The sequence below is a fragment of the Dendrobates tinctorius genome, unplaced genomic scaffold (assembly GCF_039654945.1).
Source record: "Dendrobates tinctorius isolate UK_male_01 unplaced genomic scaffold, ASM3965494v1 ptg000147l, whole genome shotgun sequence".
NCBI lineage: Eukaryota > Metazoa > Chordata > Amphibia > Anura > Dendrobatidae > Dendrobates > Dendrobates tinctorius.
In genome coordinates, this window is record NW_027361814.1 from 17,700,340 (window position 1) to 17,716,098 (window position 15,759).

Here is a 15,759-nt window from a genome sequence, read left to right on the forward strand (position 1 = left end):
TTCAGAGGTTAATCTGGATGGCTTCTCCCAGCCAGCCAAACCAGTGTTACCGTAAGCACAGCTTTCACTCACAAGTGTCGCTCACACAGACATGCTCTCTTTGTTCCCCAGGCTGAGCAACTAACACACCACATGGCATCCTTTTATATCCGCCTCCCATTACTCATTAGTCACCAGGTGAGATACTGACCAGACTAGGCCACATAGGAAAGGTATCTGGACGAGATATACCTGCCCTCATCCACTATTCCCCCATGCTTCTTACATATCCCTCCCCTCTGCTCAGACCACTCCGGTCGAGCAATGACACCCGCCAAACAGTGCACTAGGGACAGGGCATCTGCATTCCCCATCTGTACCCCTGGGCGGTGCTCCACCATAAAAGTGTAGGCCTGCAGGGTAAGGAACCGCCGGGTCACCCGACTATTCCGTTCCTTGTGCAAGTGCATCCACTTGAGAGGGGCATGGTCAGTGATCAGCCTGAACTTTCTGCCCACCAGGTAATATTTGAGGGACTCTATAGCCCACTTAATGGCTAGGCACTCTTTTTCCACTACCACATACTTTTGCTCATGCTTATTCAGCTTCCTGCTGAGATAGAGGACCGGGTGTTCCACTCCGTCCCTCGCTTGTGACAGTACGGCTCCGATACTGGTCTCAGAGGCATCAGTTTGTACCACAAACTCGCTGCGGAAATCTGGAGTCACCAGTACACGTTGAGAACAAAGGGCCCGTTTTAGGATATGGAAGGCTTCTTCAGCCGCTAAATTCCATTTAAACATGACGGAATCTTTCCCTTTGGTAAGATCCGTCAGGGGTGTAGCGATGGCTGCAAAATTGGGGATGAACCGACGATAATAGCCGGCGATCCCCAGAGAGGCTTGCACCTGCTTTTTGTTAACTGGTTGCGGCCAGTCCTGAACCGCTTGAATATTATCGACCTGGGGTTTAACAATACCCCTCCCATTTACATAACCGAAATAGCGGGCTTCTTCTAGCCCAATGTGACATTTCTTTGGGTTCGCGGTTAGACCTGCCCCCCACAGGTCCGCAATCACAGCTTGCACTTTCCGGAGGTGAGTCTCCCAGTCCAAGCTGTAAATGACAATGTCATCCAAATAGGCAGAAGCATACTGCCTATGTGGCCTCAGGACTCGATCCATCAGTCTCTGGAATGTCGCCGGCGCTCCGTGCAGTCCAAACGGCATATACACATACTGGAATAAACCTTCCAGTGTAGCAAACGCCGTCTTCTCTCTGGCAGCTTCTGCCAGAGGGATCTGCCAATATCCCTTTGTTAGATCTGGGGTCGTAATATACCGGGCCTTCCCTAACCGATCTATTAACTCGTCGACCCGAGGCATAGGGTAAGCATCAAATTTAGAGACCGCATTCAGTTTCCTGAAGTCATTGCAGAACCGGATGGTGCCGTCCGGTTTAGGAATTAACACAATCGGGCTGGACCAAGCACTGTGCGACTCCTCAATGACCCCTAACTCTAACATTGCCTTGACTTCTCGGGAAACAGCTTCACGGCGCTTCCGGGGTTCTGTAGGGTTTCGTATGGACGGTGACCCCAGGTTCCGTTATGATGTCATGTTTCATTAGCGTAGTCTGCCCGGGTTTTTCAGAGAAAAACTTTTGGTTGTGAAGTAGAAACTGCCTGACCTCAGTCTTTTGCCACACCGAGAGAGTCTCTGCAATCCGTACCTCCAGTACGGTTTGCGAGCAGACGGACTGGGCCAGATCCGCTGATAAGGCAGACCAATCCTTCCAGGGTTTTATCAGATTTACATGATAAATCTGTTCAGGTTTCCTTTTACCTGCCTGATACACTTTGTAGTTTACCTCACCAACTCTTTCCTTAATCTCAAAGGGGCCCTGCCACTTTGCGAGGAATTTACTTTTGGCCGTGGGGACCAGGATCAACACCCTATCTCCGGGTGCAAACGTACGGATCTTGGCGCCCCTGTCATAGATTCTTTTCTGGGCTCCCTGAGCCTGCATCATGTGCTCTCTGACAATGGGCATAATGGCCGCAATACGGTCCTGCATTTGTGTTACATGATCTATCACCGTTTTAAACGGAGTGACCTGATCCTCCCAGGTTTCTTTTGCGACGTCTATCAGTCTACGGGGACGTCGGGCGTACAATAACTCGAAAGGCGAGAACCCAGTGGAAGACTGGGGCCCTTCCCTAATGGCAAAAAGCAAATACGGAAGTACATAGTCCAAGTTTTTCCCATCCTTGTCTATCGCCTTTCTCAGCATTTGCTTCAAAGTTTTTTTGAACCATTCGACCAGCCCGTCTGTTTGAGGGTGATACATGGACGTGAGTAATGGTTCGATTTGTAGCAACCTGCAGAGCTCCCTCATTACCCTTGACATAAAGGGAGTCCCCTGGTCGGTAAGTGTCTGTTTTGGAATACTCATCCGACTAAACACATGCACCAGTTCCTTGGCAATCGTTTTGGTGGCCATGTTACGCAAAGGGATGGCCTCCGGGTTAACCTCAGGTAAGGTTGCCAGGCACTGCGCCACCTGCTGGAGAAGTGAGCGATCTGTAGCTGTCTTGTTCACCAACTCCTTCAGCTGGGTCATCATCACCCGATTAGCTTCTTGCTGGACGGCGGTGGACTGTACCAGTGCTTTCACCACGTCCTCCATGTTCCTGCTTTCAATGTGGTGCCCGCATTCTCCACCAATTTGTGATAAAACACTCCGGGATTGCCTTTGCTGGGGTCAAAGGTCACGTGGGGTTTCAGGTGCACAGCCGGGATTCGGACATAACTGACGCTGTGTCAGGTTTATTTCAGGTGAAAGCAAAACATATAGTAAATAAAACATAAAACAAATCCTTGCCTGTCCAGCACTAACTAAACAGGGTCCGTACTAACTACCAACTGGAGGGCTTCTCCCAGCCAGCCAAACCAGCATTACCGTAAGCACAGCTTTCACTCACAAGTGTTGCTCACACAGACATGCTCTCTGTGTTCACCAGGCTGAGCAACTAACACCACATGGCATCCTTTTATATCCGCCTCCCATTACTCATTAGTCACCAGGTGAGATAATCACCAGACTAGGCCACATAGGAAAGGTATCTGGGCGAGATATACCTGCCCTCATCCACTATTCCCCATTGCTTCTCACAGTACGTGTCATGGACGGCATCCTTTCGTCAGACAGACACGCTGTTCGTGTTCCCTGAGGGTCGCAGGAAGGGACTCGCTGCCTCAAGATTGACCATAGCAAGGTGGATTCGTTTGACTATTCAGGAGTCTTACAGCATCAGAGGCGCATCTGTTCCAGCAGGGATCAGGGCACACTCCACTCAGGCAGAGGGCGCCTCTTGGGCACCAGCCATCAGCAGAACAGGCAAGGCGGCAACCTGGTCCAGTCTGCACACATTCTCTAAACACTACAATATCCATACTCAGGCTTCAGCAGATGCAAGCCTGGATAGAAGGATTCTCCAGGCAGCGGTGGCACACCTTTAGACAGTAGGTTCTTATGGCTTAAAACCGCTGAGTCAACTTCCCACCCAGGGACTGCTTTAGGACATCCCACAGTACCTGTGTCCCCCAATGAGGCAAAGGAGAAATATGGATTTTTGTGGTACTCACCGTTAAAATCCTTTTCTCCAAGGCGCTCATTGGGGGACACAGCACCCACCCTGTTAGCCAGATGGCTCTTTTTGTTTTCATTTTTTGATAGGTGGGTTTTCTAGACATGTTGTTACCTGTGTTAAGGTTGATTTTGTTTTTGTTCTCCTACTGCTTTTGCACCAAACTGGTTTCGCCTTCAGCCAGTGTGAGGGTTTATACTGTGGAGGAGGAGCTAACTTTTTTTTATGTTCACTTAGTGTCAGCCTGCTGGCGGCAGTAGCATACACTCACACAGTCCTGTGTCCCCCAATGAGCGTCTCGGAGAAAAGGATTTTATGGTGAGAAGCACAAAAATCCATATTTTAACACTGTAAAAATGTGGTGGATAGATGAAGTAAATGGAGCAGAACTGTAATACCAGACACAGCCAATTAACAGAAGGGGAGCTGTTTCTGAATGCAAACGCAGATCCTTTTCCTGTTTGTTTGCTTTTTAATTCTAAAAGTAAGCAGCAGGACCTGCCACTAGACTGACAAGAAATCTCTGCTGAGAACAGAATAGTACAGTATTATAAAAAAAAGATCTAGTTTAAAAAAGTACAAAATTCCAAACACAATTTGAAAAAGTTATTTATTTTGTTTTACACAAAGTGCACGTGTCTGTTGTCTTTACAAATCTCACACAAAGTAAGGATCTGACCGAGGATGAGCACTGTGGTCGCTCACTCACCCTTGAGCCCTCTTAACTGAGCAATCAGGACATCACAGTATTAAAATACAATTTACATATAGAGGTTTTTTTGCAGCTTGTCACTGGCACCATTGATTTTAGTTACATTTGGTGGCTAGGATTAGAAAAACATGGCTGATCGCTTCCAGAAACAGCGCCACAACTGTCATTGGGTTTAGTCTGGTATTGCAGCATGCCACTATTGGCATAAACAGAGCTCTAGCACACACAATCTATAGTAAGAAATGACTTTTTTTTTAAAGAAAATAGTCAAAACTTTCTAATCCTGAACAACCCCCTTAATGCGTTTGTCTGGATTGCTCAGCTCGGAGGTAGCATTACTTGGCTGCCTGTAGGGCTTGTCTATGGCTGGTACACTTTAAGGCCACAGCTAAATGAAGACTTGGAACATCGCCTGGCACACAACACCGTGAGTGACATTAGTAGGCCACATCACAATTGCAGTGGACACTTCAGCAGAGATAAATGTTCTAAAACTGCATTAGTTATGTAACACTTGCCATTTACAAGAGACTGATATAAAGTGGAATGTTTAAGGTGGAATTTACAGTGTAACCCTGGCCTAGTAATGGGTTGTCCAAATGTGTCATGAGATGCAGTTCTTTAATTTACAGGTAATAACTTATAATATGTGTCATAATCATAATACAATATTAGTTAAAAAAGCAAAACACAGCAATAGAGCACATGAAAGCCGGGGCTTATGTAATGATAAACACATTTGTCTCAGATTGTTTTTGATTCATAAGGTCCTTTTTTAGGTGGATGTAAATGTTTCCATACGTTAACACTAAGTAATGGAAAGTGGTGAAGTTTTCATTTGGTGTTGAAAGGAAATTAAGATTTCTATATGTTAATACTAAGTAACTTAACAGAAAGGGGTGAAATTTTTATGTGGTGTTGAAAAGAAACAACTTTCTATATGGTAATTCTAAGTAACTGAACAGAAAGGGGTGAAATTTTCATGTGGTGTTGGAAGGAAATGACTTTCTAAATGGTAATACTAAGTAACTTAACAGAAAGGGGTGACATTTTTATGTGATGTTGAAAGGAAATGACTTTCTATATGGTAAAACTAAGTACCAACAGAAAGGTTTGAAATTTTCTTGGGTTGGAAGGAAATGACTTTCTATACGGTAACACTAAGTAACTTAACAGAAAGAGGTGAAATTTTCAAGTGGTGTTGGAAGGAAATGACTGTTTCTATATGGTAATACTAAGTAACTTAACAGAAAGGGGTGAAATTTTCATTTGATGCTGGAAGGAAATTACTGTTTCTATATGGTAATACTAAGTAACTTAACAGAAAGAGTTGAAATTTTCATTTGGTGTTAAAAGCAAAGGCTGTTTCTATTTGTTAATGCTAAATAACTTATGTTCATTTGGTTTGGGATGATACAAAGGCTTATAAATGTTAGTACTAAGTAACTTAACAAAAAGAGGTGACATTTTGATTTGGTACATTGGGCTGTCTGTCGATAACTGACATAGACAACCAAAAAGAGTGCTGCTTGCATTTCTTAACTTGGGATGAGAAATTAAAGCTGCAATACAATTGGTTACTCTTGGCCACCATTTTTTCATCAGTTTCCATAGAGAGGCAAGGAAAGTTTTAGATCCCTAACTTTGAAGGTTGAAAATAGCATTGCAGGTGAAAACATAGTTAGTCATAAGTTGGAAAACAAAAATCTTGTTTCTATGTGGCTTTTCTATAAATTGTCTCAGTAAAGTAGCAGTTGATTAATAATCATCCCTATGGCATCAATAAATACAGGTACTTTGCACACACTGCCACATGTTAGTGCATGCCAGTATATGGCCCCATTATACTACTTATTTTTCTCTTATGTAAACTTTGCCCAGGAGCTCTCAATCCATCTTATCAGTATTTAATTTAAAAAAAAAAAAAAAAAATGAAATAAAAAAAAAATGAATTTATCATAAAAAAATAATAAAAGCTAATCAAAACATAAAAACACAATAACGACTAATGTACTGTATATAAGGAAAAAGATAAATAAAATGATAGAGAAGAGACAATCGTGTAATCGAACACTATACAAATTTGGTCCAATTTCGCGGTTAATACAACTTCTTAGAACTTTGGATTTCCAGTCTTGATCTAGAACAATACAACTTATACACATCTTAAAATCTTTCTCAATGGCCACCGTGATCTCCAGTGCAGTGTCAGATACTTTTCCTATTGATCACTGCCATTTTGACACCCTCCCCTCCACAATATCCAGGACGACAGGTTACCGGATGCAAAAATGACTTTTAATGCCCCGTGGATGTTTCTATGGTACAAGGAATTCAAAGACCTTTTCAACTGATGACATCGATAGACCTATCACTATCTTTACACTTCTTTAATTTTCCTCCAAATTCATGAGAGGCTTCTGATTAATGGAAGCTGTGATGTGAAAAATTACTCAGCCGTATTGCTTGATATGAGCCTGCTAGGAGGCGTCAAATCCTGATTTTTAGGGATAGTCAGTGCAAAAGAGCAGGGGTCATATACTTTTAGCTCTGGCCAATTAGTCACAACGTATCAAGCAACATGGGCTGATGAGTCAATGGCAAGGACATGAATGCGTCAGACGCCAAGGCTTCTTCTTTTCCGTTTCCCGGTGATAAATTGTTCTCCTTTAAAAAAATAAAAATAAAAAAAATTATGTATGTTAATGGAAACCTCTAGCACACCAGGTCAGAATTATATTGGTCCTGATCGAAATAAATCTACAATGAAATATAATCTGAACATCTTGAAATCCTCAAGCCCACCAGGTCTACTATGTTATCTTTTATATTGGGGGTGATCTTAATAAATCTGCAATAAAATATTTCTAAACATGTTGGAATGGCAATGGAAACCTCAAGTCCATTATGTTTTCATCTACAGTACATTTTGGATGATCTTATTAAAATATATCTGAATATCTTGGAAACCTCGAGCCCACCAGGTCCATTATATTATCAGTTATACTGGTGATAATCTAAATAAATCTACGATAGAATACTTCTGAACATAATGAAATGACTCCTCACGCCCATCAGATCCACTATGTTATCTGTCACATGGGTGGTGAGCTAATTAAATCTGCAATAAAATACACCTGACGTTACAATGGGAACCTCAAGTCCACCAGGTCCATTATGTTATCAGTTATATTGGTGGTGTGATCTTAATAAATCTACAATAAAAATAAGTCTAAACATCTTAGAATGACCATGGAAACCTTAAGCCCATCAGAGCCACTTTTTTTTAATGTTATGGTGGTTTCGATATTATTAAAGCTACAATAAAATATTTGTAACATCTTGGAATAATGGAAACCTCCAGCCCACCAGGACCACTATGTTATTACTCATTTAAAAATATCTTTCATAATGTGATTACTAAATGAAGGCCTGAGAGGTCAATAATTTGAAAAATGAGTAGCCACTAAAATCTTTGTTCAATCCGGGGACACCACCCCTAACAAAGTCCTCTACAGTAGGCCAATCCTTATGGAAGGAATCTAAAGTGTGCCCAAAAATATTAGACTGTTGAAAAGTGTGGAGGCCATATCCACATAGGATTTATATGTACTTTACAGTAACTATCATCTATTTGAAGGACAAAATTATGGGATACCGTACCTTTCTCTCCTCTTGGACCTCTGGGTCCTTGTGGTCCAACATATCCCTGCTCTCCTCTGTCACCTATGGAAACATAATATATATTTACATGAGTAAGGCTAATATTGGCAGCCAACCTTAGACTGCCATGATACTGTGCCGGATTCATTGTTAGATAGACCTATATGGTGAACACTGGACCACGCTGACTTATAATGGGTCCAGTTGGGGTGAGGGAACCTCCATTAAGACCCAATGATGGAGGCTACCTAAAGCAGTATGAACAAATATTATCTAAATATATTATGTGCATAAATACATGTGAAATGCATACATAATGGAGGCTAGTGGTCTTTTTGGGTTGGTGTGAACATTTTTTGACTGGTCAGATATTGAAAACAGAAAAGTGTCTCAATGGTGAGCTGGGATTTACTGGAAAATCTACATACTACTAAAGTAAATGTCGAAATAAACAAAAGTTAAAAAGTTACTTTTTCAGACAGAATTCTTTATGACTCACCTTTGGCACCGGGGAATCCTCTGTCTCCCTTCTGACCTGTTAGACCACGTGGTCCTGGAATGGTTCCGTGACCTGTCAAATAAAATGCGTCTTAGTTGTCTTGGCGACTCTTTAAGGAACTAAATATTGACAAAAAAAATTTCATAAAATATCTTCCTTACGTCTGAAAACTTCCATGAGATCGGTGGTGATGTTTGCATGGGTTGCATATACTTGACAAATTCCAGGTGGTCCAGGTGGTCCTGGAGGCCCTTGAGTACCAGCAATAACAGATCTTTGAAATCCTAAAGTCATATCTCCAAATAAACCTTGGTCTAAAAAGAGAAACCAAAAATATTACCACCTTGCTCTAAAATGTGTATGAAATTAGTAAATCTTAACCCCATTTTCATTGAATTGGGTAAAATTATCCCCAAAAAAACCCCATTATGAGTAACCTAAAGAACTCCTACTAGGGATTTACTTAAAGGGTTTTCTCCACCATTAAAAAATGGAATATAATTGTTGGAGGTCTGATTTCTGGACTCCCAGAGATCCTCATTAAGATGGAACTTTGCCATTAGTTGAGTTCTGAGGCCCTAGCATAATTTTTGGTTACACATGATACTTACTCTGAAACTGTTCTGCCACTCGGTTTGCGACTTCACTATAATCCAAGGCGAATGCCGATCCTAACGATCCTGATGATGAGGAGCTACTGGATAATGAGGAGCTACTGGATAATGAGGAGCCACTGGATAATGAGGATGATGACATCACACCACTGTCTCCTTTAGGACCTCTTATACCTTGAGGGCCAGGTGGCCCAGGTGGTCCTGGTGGTCCAGAGACATATCTACGAATGTTGTCACCTGTGGAAGAATTCACAACCTTTAATTGATAAACAACCACATGAATATACTTATCATATAAAGGATATCTAATATATTCCGTACTCTCTACACATCCATACATCATCGTGTCGAAGTGGAACAATATGTGTTTTAGATTAGTGAATTTATTCTTACTTGTCAGATATTCCATTAGTTCAGTCCTAAAGCGACTGCTCCTGTCGTCTTCAGCATAAGAGAACAGACTATCTCCATTGCCTGGTGGACCTTGTGGTCCTGGAGGTCCTGGTGGACCTGGTGGGCCTGAGACAAACCCAGTACCTAAAGAAATTAAATAATGTTATATATAATTTGACCTTAGAAAGGATTTTAACCTTGATCATGTGAAAGGATGAACATTATGTGAAAAACTAATTAAAAATCAAAGGTTTCTTTAATTTTTTTTGTTGAGATTTAAGGACTCATGAGGAAGCTGCCGACGAAACATTTGTTTGGAAGACACTATCTATCCCGACTCCCTTGTGCACATGAGCACTTGGTATTCATTGTGGGATAGGTGAAAGCCGCTGCCAGACATTTTTGGCAGCATCTTATCTCTCATCCTCTAAAAACAATAGAATTGGGCGTTGAAATCTCAACTATCCAATGTCAGGGGCGACCCAGGAAGCCCATACACACATCAATGGTCTGCCAGTCCTGCAAAAGTCAGTGGGTTCAGCCGATATTCATCAAAAGTGTATGGCGGGGTTTAGGCAACATTAATTTGGGCCTATTTTATATTTAGTTTGTACTCAACTTACTTTGGAGATAGGTGGAAATGTCTTCCTTGTCGAAGCTGGTCAGACTAGTGCCCGGAGCTCCTGGAGGTCCCATAGGTCCCGGGGGTCCAGGGCGACCTGGACGTCCTGTTTGACCCGGTGGTCCAGGTGGACCAACAACTCCTCTGAATTCTGATGCTACATGAATAAATACAAAATAAATCTAATTGGTAATGTGTGAATAAATTGAAAAATGAACGTTACTATTCTCCCTTTTTTTAATAAGGCATGTGTTTATACTGACTAACACTGATTGGACAACTAACTAATTTTTAAGGCCGGTTTCACACATCCGACCTTCACAATCCAAGTATGGATCGCGATGATCACACCGACTGCGGCTCTCCAGCCTCATAGGCTCAGAGGAAGTTGTTAGCTTCAGGTCAGGAGACCCGCGGCCGGTCCCGACATCGAGGCCCTTACCCAGACTATGAATGTTGGACGTCTGAAATATCATCAGTAATTTACTGGTGAATAATTAACATTCTGCACATTGAAAAAAAATCTTTCTTACTTTGAAGTAAAGCTGCTAAATCACCATATTGCGATCCTGGTAATCCTGGAAGTCCTGGTGGACCAGGGGGTCCTGGGAGGCCAATTCTCAAACCAGAGGCTAGAAAATATCAGTCACTTTATTATTCTGGGCTTTCCTCGTAACATATAATAATAATAATAATTATTATTATTATTATTAAATACTTACTCTGCAGCATTGATAAGATTTCCTCATATGTAACTGGAGGTCCGGGGATTGTTCCTGTACCATCGGACGACGTTAAGCCTGAACCTAGTGATGAAAAAGATCACTTTGTTCACCAGATCCTCATGCATCAGTGTTTAGTAAAGGCCATATGAAAATGTAGAAAAATATAACTATGTCTCTTTTTTCCCCAATATCAGAACCATTGGGCTTTACCTCTTATGTAGCTCATGACCCGGCTGGCCAGTTCTGCATAGTCCACTTCCTGTCCACCTGGTGGCCCTGGTGGTCCCTGTGGCCCTATTAAGTAATTTCTGACATTTTCACCTAAATACAAATGTGTTATATTTAATCTCATATTAATGGTTAAGGTTCTATTTACATCCACTGCAGAGGTATTATTAGTAAGTAACACGGCGGAGTTGCTTACTTTGAATATATTGCGCAATATATTGTTGAACTTCTTCGGCTCCACGAACAGAATCGCCAGGAGATCCAGGAGGGCCAGGAGGACCTGGTGGGCCAGGAGGACCGGGTAGGCCTGGTGATCCTTGGCCAGGTCTTCCTCCAGGTGGGCCTAAAATTAATAAAACAGATTATATGCTCTGCTGTAGGATGGTGTTTGAGGTGGTGTAGAAGACCTGGGTGGACCAATACATTCTCTTGAAACGGAAACCTGCGGAGATGAATATCTGGACTGGTTCTCACCTCTAGAACTTCCTGGGATACCGGGAGCACCTGGGATTCCAGCTTCACCTGCAAGAAGTGATTAATGAGAATATGTGAGTGTGACCAGATCATCCGTGGACACAGGAGACTTATGCAAAATTGTAATTCATCAATGTAGACTTTGCGCCATCATGATTTGTTTTAGAACAATGACTGGTCTGGGTCAATGTGCCCAGCAATGTACGGAGCCATGTGGCTAGCTCTGGCTTGGATGCCCTAAGGTTGGCACAGTTATGTCCTCTTTGTGGGTGCACTGCTCCCGGCAATATTTTGTCTGTCGCGGATTTTAGACCGGGTAGACATTTAGGTGTGGCTTATATATGAAAGTGTAGGGCATGGTGCATGCTCCCTTAGTAATTTCTCGAAAGCATCTACAAGCTAAAATGTTTTGTATCTGGGCTCAAAATGAATGAATACAGGAATTCCCATAACAAAAGTCCAAATTGACCCCATACCCTAAGATTGTTTAGGATGCGACAGAAGGTCCCTTCACCTAACTGCTTAGATGCCATGGTCGCAATTTATCACAGCATCTAAACTGCTATAAGAAGTAGCTCAGAAGTTACCGACGGGTGTCTGCTATAGAAACCAGCAAGCACCTGCCGGTTATGGAGCAGGCTCAGCAGATGAACATGCTCCATACATCTCCCAACTTGCGACATATTTACAGCAGATGTCAGGAGAACAAGGCGAGGCACCAGGCAAGGGACTGAGCTGTTGGTCATCAGACCCCAACAACTCATGGACCACATAGAAGCCCAAACCATTGAAATAAAAAAGTAATAAAATATTTAATATTCATGTTTTTTGCGATTCATTAACAATGAGAGTGTGGATGAAAAGATTTAAAGGGGTTATCTAGGTTGGAAAATTGATGCCCTAGCCTTAGTATGGATCATCAATATTAGATCGAAGGGGTCAACTCTCGGCACTTCTGCTAGTCAACTGTTTAAAGGGGCCATGACTCTCAGCCCCTTCAAATAGCTGATTGTCAGGGGTGCTGAGAGCTATTTTTACATCTATGGCTGCCAATTTAAAAAACCTGGACAACCCCTTTAATGCGCGCTATATAACGACATTGGTAGGCTATATAAAGCTGATACCAGTCTATGAGAGTTGTCAATCACATCTCATGCCGAAGCTCAAGTACATGTGGCTAAAATTCAATAGAAAGACCGTGGACAAAGGGAAGTATGTCGTAGATATACCCAGTAGTACAAAGAACAGAAGAATTATGTAAAATAGTTGGGTTTCAATCTAAATAGAACACATGATATAGATGTTTTACGTATTTTACCTCTTTCTCCTGGTGATCCTGGCTGGCCAGGACTTCCAGGTGATCCTGGTGATCCCGGAGATCCTGGTAATCCTGGATTGCCTGGTGGTCCACTAGGTCCAACACTTGCAGGTCCTGCAATATCATATGCTGTTTGTTATAGTGAGATGTTCAAGGTATGTGTATATATCTCATAATATTACAACAAAAAAAATGAAACTGACCGTCACGACCGGGTGGTCCTGAAACTCCTGGTTGACCTGGATCTCCTGGTTGTCCTACATGATAAAGAAGATGCTTATAAATGATACCGAATCTTTTCTATTGCACTAAAGTTGCTTTTATTGTGAAAGTGCAAAAAAAAACAAAACTGCATCTTACCTGGTTGGCCGGGTTGGCCTCTTTGACCTGGATCACCTGGGTCTCCTTTAGTTCCGGGTGGACCAGGAGGTCCAGGAAGACCAATGGTTCCATCTGTAGAAACAACAGGACAACAGTCTTGACTATCAGTAGTGCTTTTCAATGTATCCAGGCAATTTTGAAAAGGATTGTTCTCATACCTGAGGCTGTTGCAAATCCTGCGGTTCCAGGTGGTCCAGCTGGGCCTGGAGATCCTGGTTTACCATCTTTGGCTTCTCCTATTGATCACAGAGGAAAGAAAAATGTTTCCTACAAAGGTTCTCCATATTATTTATTATGAAGTGAAAGCAATTGTTACAGGATTGCAATACAATATCGTACCTGGTGGTCCTGCGGGACCTGCTTGGCCTGAGGCACCTGGTGGGCCTTGAGCGCCAGGAGGACCTTGAGCACCTGCTTGTCCTGGTGGACCTTGAATTGAAGCTCCTAAAATAATTGGAATCGTAGGGTTATTTTCGGTGGTTGAGGTTCTTTATTAGCCTTTTGTCATATTTAGTAGTAAATGTTTTCTCTTCTTTGGGTTTTTATACTTCTATATTCATTATGGATGTTCATTATGTGGACATATGTATGCAAATGCCAAATGTCTACTTTTACCTTTTTACTACGTTCTTGCATGTCTATTAATTACTATTCAATTAATCATTCATATCAATCATCTAATTTTCTACTACTACTATTTTACGTATTTGCTTATTTTAGTTTGATGACATCAAACAATTGTACGAGAAATTATACTGATGATGATCCTTTATAACGAGAGTCTTACCTGGGGGTCCTGGTGGTCCCGGTAGTCCTGGGGGTCCTGGCACTTGCTGTGCTGCGTATGAACCTGGAGATGATTACAAGATGTTATTTTTAATTTTTTCAATTTATTTTATTTTCATGTATATATATTAAAGGAAACCCATCAGCAAAATAACGATACACCCCACCGTGAGCTGCATCGTTTACTGACAGTTTCTCCAACTATCCTTTAAAGAAAACAAAGGCGAATTCATCATTAAATTTGCGCCTTTTTTGGAGCGAAATTTGTTATATTTTTTTTTAGTTCATTGTGTGCTTTGATCCGTATTTGCTTCTCTTTTAATCTCCCCATGGCTTTTCTCTTTTATTCAGTGTCAGCCACTTCCAGATGCTTTCGCCTAATTCATCATTTGTGACTTTTCTAAAAAAAAAAGTTTTATTCCACTATACCCCAGCATATATTTTTTGTAGTTCCTTTTTTTAACGTGAAGTTGAAGAAAATTCTGCAATATTTTAAAGGCTTGTGTAACTTTTAACTTTAAAAATGGCACACAAAAAAAAGAGCAAAAGAAAAATCTGAATTGGCGGAAACTGCATCGAACGTCGTGCACCGTTTTGATAAATTTGGCACAAAATTCAACAATGAAAAAAGAAAGAAGATGAAAATACCTAAGAAAATGCAAACGATGAATTGGGGACATAGTTGTAATACTAACTTGCAGCAAGTGCTACGTAAAGGGGTCGAAAAGAAGCATCTACTGTGCAGCTTTCACCCATGCCATGTCATTGGAGCAAAGGGTGAGAACCTTCCAGTTGATGCTTTTACCCGATGCATAACTCTAAGATTAAATACAGTATGATTGGAATTTGGGACACTTGCCATCAGTTAGATTGGCATGGTCCTGCTCACCGTTTCCCTTTAGCCTCATTCAGTCATCCCTGAATCACATCCCGATGCACGAACTAGTCTACTGAGCCAAACTTGATCACCTTGGTAGCCTACATTGAGTTCCAGTCGAGAGACCCATAGCCAATTCAGGCGTCACTGTCAGTTCGCGGATTGTGTTTCATGGATGTCTGAATGAAGATTTAACATTGATCTGTGTCTCCATTGGTTCTTAGGGGTAAAGAAATAATTTTAAGTCTCTACTTTTGCATTTTGAAAACTTACTTTCTTGTCTTGAATATGAAACGCCAGGCTCTCCGATCTCTCCTCTTGCTCCCTTAGCACCTAGAAGAAAAATAAATTGCGTAAGTCGTTACCAAACTGTTAGAAAGTGATCTCGCTAATAATCTATATCACTAATATCAATAATATGAAATTTTTTTATATTACCTGGTGCTCCTGGAATACCGGCTGGACCGATGGGACCTAGAAAGTACCATGAAAAGTGTTATTCTAAACCAAGGGTACAGAGTAACATAGAAGACAAGATCGTAATGCCAGGGTCATATGTAGAGGTAAGCTGGCCCAGTCTTCTGATGATGGTTAACTACACCACTCCTGAATATATGGCAATACCGAACTTTGTGCTTCTTTGTCCCACATCATTTTTTCAAGTTCCTTTGTAAGAGGGTTGAAACAAAACCCTCTAAGAAGTGACAGTTACTGTTGTTATTCTTGGGTCGTTCTAGTCCCAGGAAATGCTGTTGCATCTTATTATTGTTTTGCCATGTCGGTGTTTCATGTAGCACCATATTTTTGGAATACTTTGTGAATTTGACGTATTACATTTA

At 41.7% G+C, this 15,759-nt stretch overlaps 1 protein-coding gene across 1 annotated transcript in view; it reads right to left on the reverse strand.

The window, feature by feature from the left end:
• Positions 1 to 6,616: 6,616 nt before the first annotated feature.
• COL17A1 (collagen type XVII alpha 1 chain) overlaps positions 6,617 to 15,759 on the reverse strand; it is a 37,396-nt gene continuing 28,253 nt past the window's right edge. The window contains exons 36-55 of the mRNA XM_073546498.1: positions 15,359 to 15,394; positions 15,194 to 15,253; positions 14,045 to 14,107; positions 13,597 to 13,701; positions 13,416 to 13,493; positions 13,237 to 13,329; positions 13,080 to 13,133; positions 12,877 to 12,990; positions 11,559 to 11,606; positions 11,281 to 11,427; positions 11,067 to 11,177; positions 10,854 to 10,937; positions 10,665 to 10,763; positions 10,133 to 10,288; positions 9,510 to 9,653; positions 9,114 to 9,353; positions 8,664 to 8,816; positions 8,503 to 8,574; positions 8,004 to 8,066; positions 6,617 to 7,007 (exon numbers count right to left, since the gene is read on the reverse strand). Coding sequence (XP_073402599.1) covers positions 6,958 to 7,007; positions 8,004 to 8,066; positions 8,503 to 8,574; positions 8,664 to 8,816; positions 9,114 to 9,353; positions 9,510 to 9,653; positions 10,133 to 10,288; positions 10,665 to 10,763; positions 10,854 to 10,937; positions 11,067 to 11,177; positions 11,281 to 11,427; positions 11,559 to 11,606; positions 12,877 to 12,990; positions 13,080 to 13,133; positions 13,237 to 13,329; positions 13,416 to 13,493; positions 13,597 to 13,701; positions 14,045 to 14,107; positions 15,194 to 15,253; positions 15,359 to 15,394 — 1,970 coding nt within the window. The 3' untranslated portion in view covers positions 6,617 to 6,957. The remainder of the gene's footprint in view (positions 7,008 to 8,003; positions 8,067 to 8,502; positions 8,575 to 8,663; positions 8,817 to 9,113; positions 9,354 to 9,509; positions 9,654 to 10,132; positions 10,289 to 10,664; positions 10,764 to 10,853; positions 10,938 to 11,066; positions 11,178 to 11,280; positions 11,428 to 11,558; positions 11,607 to 12,876; positions 12,991 to 13,079; positions 13,134 to 13,236; positions 13,330 to 13,415; positions 13,494 to 13,596; positions 13,702 to 14,044; positions 14,108 to 15,193; positions 15,254 to 15,358; positions 15,395 to 15,759) is intronic.